Genomic DNA, 12,387 nt, shown 5'->3' with positions numbered 1-12,387 from the left:
AGTGCAGGCTCATGGGGCCTGATGGCCCAATGTCTCAGATTGGAAATGGATCCAGATGGATGCATGCTCAGGTCATGGAGTAAAACAGCATAGGAACAGGCCCTTCTGCCAATCTTGTCCATGCCAACCAAGTTGTCAAACTGAGCTAGTCCCATTTGCCTGCGTTTGACCTGTATCCCTCTAAACCTTTCCTATCCATGTACCTGGCCAAATGCCTTTCAAACGTTGGAATTGTACCTGCCTCAACCACTTCCTCTGGCAGCTCGTTCCACACACCCACCACCCTCTGTGTGAACAAGTTGTCCCTCAGGTCCCCTTTATATCTTTGCCCTCTCACCTAAACCAATGCCCTCTAGTTGTGGACTCCCCCTCCCCTGGGAAAAAGACTTTGGCTATTCACCTTATCTGTGCCCCTCACCTTCCCTTGATGGTCCTGTAAGGGTGAAAGCTGAAAGATTCCAGTAACACCCCTTATCCAGTGCAGCTGGGGTGGATGATTGTGAAGGTTACGTTTCTGTCTTTAAAACAAAAATGGTGGAGAGAGCAAACCACCAATTCCAGGCCAGGTGGCCACCCTCAGTATTGATCATCTATGCAGCTCTATAAAATCTGCCTGTCTCTGTCTGAGACTGTGAAGTTCCATTTAGAGTACCCTGAGGTAATTACCATTTGTTTTTTTTTCAGGACATGGAAGATTGGTGGTGGAGTAATTATTTTTATCGTCTGTGCCATTAATATCTATTTTGTAATAGTTTACGTTTCGAGCCTGGGACACGTGGTACTTTACGCAGTTGCAGCCTTCATTTCACTTGCATACTTGAGTTTTGTCGCTTACCTGGTAAGTTCTGGTAGAGATTCTACTTAAATCTCCTTGCTGATGTCTTGGACGTAATGAAAGCTGTTCTTGCTCAGTCATCTCATGCTCTGAGTCCAGGTCTGCAAATACAACAAAATTTGTAAATCTAGTAAAAGATGAACACAGTAAAGGCCTCAGGAGCACTTAGACTGATGAAATGGGCATAGATGGGTGATCACGTACAACAGAAGTATAAACTATTGCGTTTGAAGATTGGACAAATTAAGAAGGCTGTTTTTGGAATAAAAAAAACCTTTGTAAGATTAAGAGCCTTGGCATTATTAAGAGAGTATATAAAAGCAAGGTGATTATGCTACACCTCACACTTCAAGAGTGAGCTATTGCGGATACTGGAAGTTCTCTTTTAAAAGGAGATACAGAGGCCAGGCAGCATCTGTGGAGAGGGAAACAGCTAATGTTTCAGGTGGATGACCTCCCACCTGAGCTGGGAAAAGATAGAAATAAAACAGAGCAAGTAGGGAGGGGCAGAGGGAACCCGAGGGAAGCTTGTGATGGGCCGGAGCCCAGCAGAGATGATCACACAAGTGGCGGTGTATCCCAGTCCCAGCACCCACTCCAGAGAGAGTTTCTGCAGAACCAGACACCCACCAAACAAATGCACAAACTACTTTGGGTTGGGTGTCATCTTTCTGAACTGTGAAAGCACGATAAGCAGCAAGAGTGCTGTACTTAGGCAAGTCTAAGAGTCATAGAACACAGAACAGTACAGCACAGAAGCAGGCCCTTCAGCCCATCACATCTGTGCCGACCATGATGCCAGTTTTAAACTGCACATCTGCCTGCACATGGTGTATTTCCCTCCATCCCCAGCCTGTTCATCTGCCTGTCTAAATGTCTCTTAAACACCTATCGTATCTGTCTCCACCACCACCACCCCTGGCAGCCTGTTCCGGGCACCCACCACACTGTTTAAAAAAAAAACTTGCCCTGCACATCTCCTTTTAAACTTTCTCCCTCTCACCTTAAACCCATGCCCTCTAGTATTTGACATTTCCACCCCGGGAAAAGGACTCAGACTGTCTACCCTATCTATGCCTCTCATAATTTTATAAACTTCCATCAGGTCTCCCCTCAGATGCTCCAGAGAAAATAACCCAAGTTTGTCCAACCTCTCCTTATAGCTCATACCCTCTAATCCAGGCAGCATCCTGGTGAACCTCTTCTGCACCCTCTCCCAAGCCTCCACATCCTTTCTGTAACGGGGTGACCAGAACTGCACACAATACTCCCAAGTGCGGCCTGACCAAACTTTTATACAGCTGCAACGTGACTCCCTCACTTTTATATATGATGTTCCAACCACTGAAGGCAAGTATACCGTCCACCTTCTTCACCACCCTGTCCATATGTGTTGCCACTGTCAAAGAGCTGGGGACTTGCATTCCAAGGTCCCTCTGTACCTCAATGCTCCCAAGGGTCCTGCCATTTACTGTACACTTTCCTCTTACATTTGACCTCCCAAAGTGCAACACCTCACACTTATCTGGATTAAACTCCATCTGCCATTTCTCTGCCCACATTTCCAACCGATCTGTATCCTGCTGAACCCTTTGACAACCTTCCTCACTATCCACCACTCTGCCAATTTTTGTGTTGACTGCAAACTTATTAATCAGCCCATCCACATTTTTTTTGTCCATATCATTTATATATGTTTAAATATATCAAGACCAGCAAGAGCTCCTTTCATGTGTGTTGCTTGGAATGTTAGCAAACTTGGAACAGACTTGCTCTTTGTAAGGGCAGTGAGGTTGTAAACCTTTTCCTTGAAAAGACTTTACATGTGGCACACAGAAAATCTCTCTCATGACTTGCCAAAGATTAATTACACTGAGTACTGTTTCTTGTTTCTGCAGGCCTGGTATTGTGCAGTCTCACTGGGAGTCCCCTTTCTGAACTGCGGACGCACGGTAAGCAGCGTCAGCGCTGTGCTTATAGAAGAGCAAAGCGAGTATGTGAATTAACCAGAGAAAGCTCCTTTCTGTGTCCCCGTGTCAACGCACTGGGACCTAGCTTTATTGAATTGTGCTGTGAACACATAGCGAGCTACGTGAAAACTGTTCTCATCCAGGTTTTCTCCAGAAGGCATTCAATATGATATTTACAGTGTGAGACAACCATCATAGGTTTTTAGGATTATAATTATAAATTAGAAGCTTTAAGTTCTGATTTAATACTACGTTTGTATTTAGAATTTAGACAATCAGTGGGTACTGGATTGATCAAATGTTCCTCCTCTAACCCTGTGTCAGGTACTTGACAAGTATGCTAACTGAGAATGTATTTTTAAGGGTGTGTGCGGCTATAATCAAGATGTAGAAATTCTGCTGCTAACAATCTGTAATGTTTTTAAAATGGTTTTATATATAAAATAATTGATGCATGGACCACCAGCCTGGGCATTCACTGGACTCTCTTCAGATCATTGTCCTGATGTGTGTATGCTCCTTTGCTTGATGAAGTACTCTGCTGGGTGATACCGACACCCTGTGGGGAGGGAGCAGAGTCGCTCCTCGCTCTCCAGAGCCCAGTGAGGAATGCACTGAACAATGTTCCTCAGCTGGAGCCACACCCATCTTTTTGGGGCAGTTCGGCAATGCACGGCCCAAGGTTTCATCTGCCGAGCGACAGCTCCTGCAGATCGTATCTGCACCAAGTCTTGCAGACTGTATTTCACGGGATATGTGTTTGCTCTTAATTGAAGAGAGTTGATAAAAATTTGATTCAGTAAAAGAACTAAAACCCTTCATTCACTCACTAGACCTAGGATCATTTTTAAAACGTGCTATTCCGACCCCCTTCATGGGCAGACCAGCCCAGTCAGAGAACTATTTTCTCCATTCCTATCACCAGAACCAACATTACTTGTATACCCAAACAAAGTGCCTCCGTGACCAAAATCAAGACACCTTAAAGCTCGATACCTCACTCGTAGCACTGAGGGCAAAGCCAGCAAACTCAAAGGAAACAGGAAAGAATAAATCCCTTGCCCTGCTAAAACCCTCAAGCTTCCTTATGGTCACAGTGGGGATCTGGGTAAACAATTTAGGGGCATTCAGAACCCCATCGAGTATAAAAGACCACAATTAGCACATGTGGGTAAATGCAAAGTCTTAACTGATCCCCTAATGACATCTGTTGTGACACCTCGTTTAAGATCAAGGTGTAATATAATCAACGTATCATAAAACCCTTGAAGCTCTATAACTTCTGCCTAGAGCTGGCCTTGCCTAAACTCAATAATCACCGTCAACTCTCTGCTAGGGTCATCACTAAAACCTCCAGACCACCGGTCAATACTAGCACACGGATACTTGTCTGAACACCCTGGATCTATAAACATTAAATCTATCTTGCTAATCTTCACGGACCCTACGAGCAATGCCAGCTTGAACCACCATTCGGGGTCCAATGGGTATTTGATGCAGGAATCACAAAAGGAAATCCTGGAGTTCCTCCATGGCGATGAGGGGAGACGGTGGGGAACACGAGGATGTCCACTGTCTCACTGGTGATGGACTCCCAGATTGTGCCGTGTCCCCCTGCTCCTCCAGGCAGTCACCCCCAGCGGCCGACACACCCACCTCTCACCGTGCGGCAGACACCTCCGGTCTCTCCAGCTGGTCCCACCTCCCACACAATCCCACCCCCAGAATCAGTGGCGGAGGTCCAGTAGGCAGCCCTGCGTACTCAATGCCAGGTTGGCCCTTGGTGTCCTCCTTCCATTGCCAGCCATACAAAGAGTCTGGTCCAGGATTAGTGTGACCACTGACCTCGCCTCCCTTGCAGGGTCCGAAGGTCCAGGCATTGGATATGACAACTTGCTGTCCAGGTTGGTGGGCCAAAGGGCCTGTTTTGTGCTGTATGGTTCTATGGTTCAGAGGCTCCACTGGCAGAAGGGGTCCTGCCTGCTGTGGGCCCTTTGTTGAGGGCCTGGGGCACCACCCACTTGGTATTCATAAAGAAGACAGCCTTTCTGTGCATGTTGGAGCTTGTGATGGTGGGCAAGGAACAGTCATAGCCAGTGCTGTAACCTTGCTGCACTAACTGTTCCAAGTGAGCGCTGATCATCTCTCAAGTTTCGATTCAGTGAGGATCAGATCATACAGGGCTGAAACCGACACTCCACCCCTCCACACAGAACCAGAACCTTTGTTCCTGTCTTGCAGATTTTGCTAGTTTCAGTACTCCGTGTGTTGGGGTGGTTGGCTGCCCTTTTGTCTCTGAGTCAGAAGGTTGAAGGCAGTGGCATTGACAGCTGTGGGAAAGCACACATCCAAGCTGGCTATTGTGTTTTTTTTAGAAGCAAATTACAGGAAATGCTGGCATAAAGCAGAAAATGCTGGAAACATGGCAGTCTAGGCAGCATCTGTGGGGAGAGAGTTAATGTTTCAGGTTGATGCTTTTTGACCTGCCACATTGACTCTGTTTCTCTCTCCACCTACAATGCTTTTGGATTTGTTACTGGGGTGTTTTGGATCTTCTGTTGGTGAGCCACTTTCTCAGCCTGCTGAGATCCTCCTGATAACAGTGTTGAGGAAGGAGTTTCAACATTCAGAGCCAGTGATTTGCTTTCCTTCTCCTTTCTCCCTCCACGCCTACTTTCCAGCACCTTGCCCACCTTCATGTGTGTCTGTTGAGCTTGTCCTTAGGCTATTTGACCATGAAAGACAGCGCAGCCAAGCCTGGTCCTGCCTGTGCCAAAACGAGGGTGTCTCTGTAAGACTGACAGTATTATGGCCATGTGAGTAATGGCACTGTTTCTGAGGGAGTGAACACACAGAACTTGCAGGACCTCTTATGAACAGTCTGTTCCCAAATATGCATCTGTTTGTGTCTCTGCTTTTATTCAGAGCACTTCTTTTTAAGTACAGCGCTGGTGCATAGATTGAGGTGTGTACAGATCTCTGCAGAAAAGTGCAACTGTGAAGCTCTGTCTAAAGGAGATGCATGATAGAACTGACAGCTCGAGCAGTTGGCTGTCAAACTGAGGAAGGGAACAAATCTCACTTGCCAAAGTCACTGCCCTGGTTGCAGAGCCTGAGTTGTTGGAATTTTATGCAATGTCCCATGAAAGTCTACAAAACCAGTTCCATCCAACTGTACTGTTGCATATCAAAGTGTGTAAAATTAATTTTGACAAATGATTTTAGTTGCTTGTGGAAAAATCTTACTTTCATTCCCTTGGTGTATTGTGCTGTTTCCGTGTCTCCTGTCTCTCTGCTCCTGTATATGCAGCCTGTAAATAAATGTTTTACCTGTACGCTTTGGTCTGACAGCGTTCTGTTTTTTCCATCACAAGGCAGAGTTGCAACAACGTGAGCAACATACATTAGACCACATAGACGCGGTGTGCTTGTGGGAGCTATTCTTGATCTAAGTCAATGCCAGGGTCATTGCTGAGTGCAATCAAAAGCCAGAAGTGCTGAATGCGTTCTGCCAGTCAGGTGACATCTTTGGAGGGAAAGATGGTTAATGTTTCAGGTTGATGACCCTTTATTGTTTCTGAACTGTTGGGCAGCTTTTGCTGGCTGTTGCTGCCATTCCAACTAGAACCCCCCCAGATGTCCCATCCCACATACACGATCAAACATGGATCTTGGGGACTCTGACAAGGTTGGAGTGGGGCAGTGAAGCCCAATCCTACTGGGGAATCATCCTTGTACAGGATCCAAGACCCCACTGATTTCCTTTGATTTGTGGTTTAGACATTTTAGTTAAAAATGTAAGTGTGACATTTATTTACTTTCATTGTTTAACAGTTCTTGCATGTCTCTGAATATCAGAGGCATTTAAACTATTGTAAGTCAACTACAACTGGTAAAACCTCCAGCTCCGTCGGCTGTCAAAGGCTGTTTTGGGACGAGGCATTCTCTACGTGATGCCAGAGCCCTTGTCATCAGACAGCACACCTTTGGATCTGCAATACAGAGGCCCAGTGAGATCCACCCTGGGGAAGTACAGGTGTTGGGTGAGCAATTCCAAGCAGTGGCTATCAGGCCAACAAGATCTGGCCCATTACTCTCTGCTTCTCCCTCCAGAGATGCTTCCTGACCTGCAAGGCATTTGCAGTATTTTGTTTTATTTCAGATTTCCAGCATCTGTTTTTTTTGTACTGAACCTGCTGGGCTACTTGCTTGTACTATCTGTCACCCTGGGCAGTGAATGGGGAGCAGCCACAGATCATCAAATTAAGATGGACTGTTGATGGGAGCAACCTTCTGGTCTGTCCGGTTCTCTATCCCGACATGTAACACATAATCACGCTGCAGAGAGGTGTAAGAGCAAAGGGTTAAAGCAGTGGGGGGCTTTAACTTCCCCAATGTTGACTGGGATTGCTTAGTGCAAAGGGCTTAGATGGGTGGAATTTTTTTTAAGTGCATCCAGGGTAGTTTTTTGAGACAATATGTATAGTTCCACAGAGATGGGGCTGTACTTGGCAGGTGTCAGTGGGTGAACACTTTGGGAACAGTGACTATAATTCTGTAAGTTTCAAGGTAGTAATGGAAAGGTATAAGATTGGTCTTCAAGTTAAAATCCTAAATTGGGGGAAGGCCGATTTCAATAGCGCGAAAGAGAGCCTGGTGAAAGTAGATTGGGAGCCGATGCTTATGGGTAAAGCAGCATCTGGCAAGTTGAGAGTCATTTAGCAAGAGTTTAGGGCCGGCATATTCCGGTAAGGGTGAAAGGCAAATGTGGCAGGATGAGGGAACCCTGGGTGGCACAGAAATAGAAGGTTTGATCAGGAAGTAAAAGGAAACATGTGGCAACTGGAATCGAGTGAGTCTCGAGTGTGTATGGGGGAACCTAAGAAAGAAATTAGGTGGCAAAAAGGGAGCTGTGAAATATCCTTGTCAGGGTAAGATTAAGGAAAATCCTAAATCATTCTATAAATATTTATCAAGAGGAAGAGGGAAAGAGTGGGTCCCCTTGGGGACTAAAGGGGTGATCTACATGTGGAGCCAGGCAATTTGAGAGTGGTCCTCTCTCCTTGGAGGACAGTGAGTTCAGGGAGGGGGTGCATTGATAGTCTGGAGCATGTCACTATTAAGAAGGGATAAATGTCTGGATCCAAGGCAAGCTGGCTAATTGGATCCAAAAGTGGCCGGGTGATGGGAGGCAGAGGGAAGTGGTGGAAGGTTGTTTCTCTGATCGGAAGTCTGTAACCAGTGGAGTCACTGCAGGGATCGGTGCTGGGACCTTGGTGTTTGTGATGTATATCAATGACTTGGATGTGAATGTAGGAAGCATGATTGATGTTTGCAGATGACGTGAAAATTGGTGGTGCTGTGGATAAGCAAGGAAGGTTGTCCGAGGCTACAGTAGATCAGACGGAAAGTTGGGTGGAGTGTTGGCAGATGGAATTTAATTGCAACAGGTGCAAGCTGATGTATTTTGGGATAGGACATGTACAAGGTGTGAATGAAAGTTGATGGGCAGAGGGAACCTGGTGTCCGTCCATAATTCCTCAAAATGGCAACACCAGTCAATAGGGTGGTGAAGAAGGCATATGGCATACGTGTCTTCATGGGTCAGGGCAGAGAATATAAATGTTGGGATGTTGTGTTGCAATTTTATAAAACATTGGTTAAACTGCATTTGCAGTATTGTATGCACTTCTGGTCAAAGGATGTGGTTACACTAGGGAGAGTGCAGAGGAGATTCACCAGGGTGTTGCCTGGATTGGGGTGAGATTGAATAGGCTGGGCTTGTTTTCCCCTGGAGCGAATGAGACTGAGGGGTGGCAAAGTGGAGATACAAGACACGGCAGATGCTGCAATCTGGAGCAACATACACAGAGTCAGAGCAACTCAGCAGGTCCAGATGAAGGGTTTCAACCTGAAATGTTGACTGTCCAGTTCACTCCACAGGTGCTGCCTGAGACCTGATGGGGATGTATAAAATTATAAGAGGCACAGGTGGGGAAGATAGTAAGAATCTTTATCCTATGGTAGGGGTGTCAAAAATAAGAGGGCATAGGTGTAAGGTGAGAGGAAGGAGTTTTAAAGGAGATTTGACTCGAAGCCACAATACATTTAGACACTGGGCTATCAATTCTAGGAACTATTCATTTCTTTCGGTCCCAATCACAAATGTTGTTTGATGTTGGAATAGGTCAAACCATGATACACATGGTACCGTACCCCAGTGTTATACAGCGACAGACCCGCCCCACCGGTGCCGTACCCCGGTGTTACACAGCGACAGACCCGTCCCCACCGATGCCGTACCCCGGTGTTATACAGCGACAGACCTAACTCCCAGTGCTCTTCCTTTGTGTCTTCTGGTGACCTGTACCACCAGTCCTGTTCCCTGTTTTTATACAAGGGCTATCCTGTACCTCAAAGTTGTACAGACATATCATTGTCCTCATTAATGAACTCCCACAGCATTATGCAGGTGGAAATCATCCGGTCAGTGCGCTGCTTTGGAAGTACGCAGTCTATCCTCGTATTCTCAATTGTTCGATACAGTTAATTTGGACACGCGTGGAAATTTTGCACATTTTGTCAGTGTACTTTTCCAAATTCCCAGTGTATTATCCATGCAGGAATTGGGAATTAGTTACATAGTTCCTCAGTGTTATCAACTTGCATGAAGATTCTACACCAGTCAGTGGCTTGTATGGTAACATGCATGATGCTGTTTCTTTCATCTCTTTCTCTGTACTGTGGTTGTATTTCTGTGCATGGCCCATATGTTGTGTTATATTGTTATGTTTCCTTTAGGCAGCTCCAGAGGACACCAGTAAGTACATGTTGTGCATGCACTGTGAATCACGAGCTTGTGTTTTTCTGATCAATGTGTCCAAATTAAACCTGCACTTAGTCCCAAATGATCTATTTTCCCTCAAAATGCATAAGAGATTAATGGCATTACCTGTGGTAATGCAGTACGCTGTCCAGTTATGTTGGAGGATGTCTAAGATTTCTGCATGCCGTTAATTGGTTGATGGGTCACTTCTGATCATTTGATACCTTCCTGTCCTAGAGTAGAAATCTCATGTTAGATCATTGACTATATGGGTATTTTATATGGAACCTGCCTGGTGTTGTGTTGTGCATTAGGTTGTATGAAATGCATCAGCCACTAGCCCTCTTCCCCTCATTGTCATTTTCCTGTTAATTGGCGGCCTGTTTTTCAGCACAACTTCATCTTTCCATCGTTGACCTACTCCTGCACTCCAGTTTACTTAGTAACTGTAGGTGTCACTGGGGATCACCTGGTGGTTACCTCAGCTTTCGAAACAGAATGAAAGCATTTTTCACTTCTGCTCATTTTCCCTATCAAATAGAGAACAGAGGAGAGTGTTTCCTGTGTTACTACAGCTCATCCTAGTGGCCACTATTCACAGTAGTCAGTTTCAGCAAGATACTTGCATCGCAGCTGAACCCAATCCTGTTCTCACCCATTGTCCACCGTACACACACACTCGAACACACTTGTGCACACGCACACACTCACGTGCACACGCATACACTCACACACTCTGTCTCGTGCGTAATGCAAGGAAATTGAGACAGATTATTCCTGCTGCGCTGGGTAGAGATCAGCCAACAGAACAGGCTGGGGAATGAAACCTGGACCTGTCCCATTCTGTAGCAAATCATGAGTGTGCACTGAATTTCTCATGGTCTGAATAATTATCTTAGTGGGACAACGTGGGAGTCCAAGTGAAGTGTTTGTTCGTGCGACCCTGTAGAAAACAGGAGGGACCTCTGCTGTAGTCTCACACTAACTTATGTCTGAACTCAGGATCTGTTACTTGGACCAATCTTTCATCCACCAAATTACCAGTTTAATTGCTCATTTTAAACTCACCGCCCTATTTTATCCAATTTCTGGCATTTTGAGAAAATATGCAGAGGAATGGACAAAGTCCTTGCCCTAAGCCGTGTACAGTGCACCCAATGTGACATCTACCATTACCCAGGCCAGCCATCCTGCCGTCTCTCTGAAGCAGGTGGCAACTGACAGGCAATGAATTTGGGGCAGTTGTGAGCTATCGGTCTATGTCCACAGGGCACAGGACTGCAACTTATTTCATGTCCAACTCTCAACAAAGAAATCTCACCAGTTTGCAATTTCACCCTGGACAAAACACCTTGATTTGTTACACCCCAATGGAGTGCTTCAGCACAGGACGACTGGGCCAAGTGGTTTCCGAGTATGAGGAGTCCGTTCCAAGACTGATTCTGGAAGCATTATCCTGTGACAAACACAGCCTTAAAGCTCTCTGAGTTGTACAGCAACTTGTTACAGGCATGGGATGTGTTTGTTTTGGTTGATGTGTTAACTTGCATTATTCTCACACAAAACATACATGGCCACGTAAACTGGAGCATATGACCTCAAGTGAAACAATATGAACAACCAACTAATTCATATCCTATTCTCTCCCTTAGACTGGTTTGGGAACTCCTACGGAACTCTCTCTGCTGAGTAATATGGACAACCATACGTAATCTCATGGTGACCTCAAGATGATGGTATTAGAAGATTAAGATGAAGCCCTTTCAATGCTGCAGTCATTATGTAGAATTTACTTAGACTAAAGTCTCTACTTCAAGCATACAGGAACTTGGGGTAGAAAATTTGTTTTTTAAGTATTAAGAGCAATCTAAATTGCTCGTTGTTTTATTGTTGATGGCAGACCGCACCGCCACCAGCATCCTATCAGGCACTAATCTTCCAGTATCGTCTCAGACAGGCTGTCAAATGGTCTGGTGTTTTCAGCTTCCAGTGAAATGTACTTGTAATTTTAAGTTTTGAAGACACTCATGTTGCTGAGTGTGCATAATGTCATTCTGAATGTGTTTAGACAGCAGGAACAGATGAATTTCTGAGATGTATGCTTTTGATTTTATTTGTAGGCAGGTACAGTGCTTGTGCAAGGAGCCATGATACACTAGTGGGAACATTATCCCCAGGTATAATGTGTGATGTTGTCATGGTCATAGAGTCCCTAGGTGTGACTGTAACTAGTGTTTAGTTCCCAGATGTGATTCTGTTGTAAATAATACATCGAGTATGCTGCTTCCCCATCTGTCCCCCACTCCGCCAAGTGCCTTTGTTTCATTCCCACGCCTCAAGATTACTAAGGTGGCAGTAGGAGTGGAGAAAGTGGGTCAGGGGGAGATGGTCCAACGGTATTCTGACGATAAGTGGGCATCAGCTGTCTTGGTCTGGCACAGTCTGCATTCGGACCATAGGAACAGAGCACAAAGACTGTTTGGCCCCTTGAGCCTGTTCTGCCAGTCAAACCCTTCGTGGCTGATCTGCCACATAACTCTGTAATCTCGCCTTTCCCCATACCCCTCAATATTTGCAGTTGTAAATAATTTATTAATATCAAATTCAAAAGCAACAATTTACCTGGCACCAATTGCCTTTTCCGGAAGAAATTAACAACCTTTTCAATACCCTTTACATTTGAAATGTTTTCCAACTTCATTTTTGAAAGACTTGGTCACATTTTTGGTCTCCAGTATCAGTGTCCCCAAACAGTC

The 12,387-nt window shown here is 45.4% G+C and overlaps 1 protein-coding gene across 3 annotated transcripts in view; it reads left to right on the top strand.

Annotated features, from left to right (window-relative positions):
* The window catches only part of LOC127567049 (natural resistance-associated macrophage protein 2-like), a 113,484-nt gene extending 102,032 nt beyond the window's left edge, over positions 1-11,452 (top strand). For 2 of the 3 annotated variants that reach the window (XM_052009714.1, XM_052009712.1), the window contains exons 15-17: positions 685-838; positions 2,734-2,787; positions 11,284-11,452. In XM_052009714.1, the coding sequence (XP_051865674.1) occupies positions 685-838; positions 2,734-2,787; positions 11,284-11,343 (268 nt within the window). In that variant the 3' untranslated portion in view covers positions 11,344-11,452. Of the gene's footprint in view, positions 1-684; positions 839-2,733; positions 2,788-9,606; positions 9,626-11,283 lie in introns of all 3 variants that reach the window. The other variant, XM_052009713.1, reaches the window with a different exon arrangement.
* Positions 11,453-12,387: the final 935 nt, after the last annotated feature.

Source organism: Pristis pectinata, chromosome X (assembly GCF_009764475.1).
Source record: "Pristis pectinata isolate sPriPec2 chromosome X, sPriPec2.1.pri, whole genome shotgun sequence".
In the NCBI taxonomy this organism is placed as follows: Eukaryota; Metazoa; Chordata; class Chondrichthyes; order Rhinopristiformes; family Pristidae; genus Pristis; species Pristis pectinata.
This window is presented reverse-complemented; position numbering and strand designations above follow the sequence as displayed.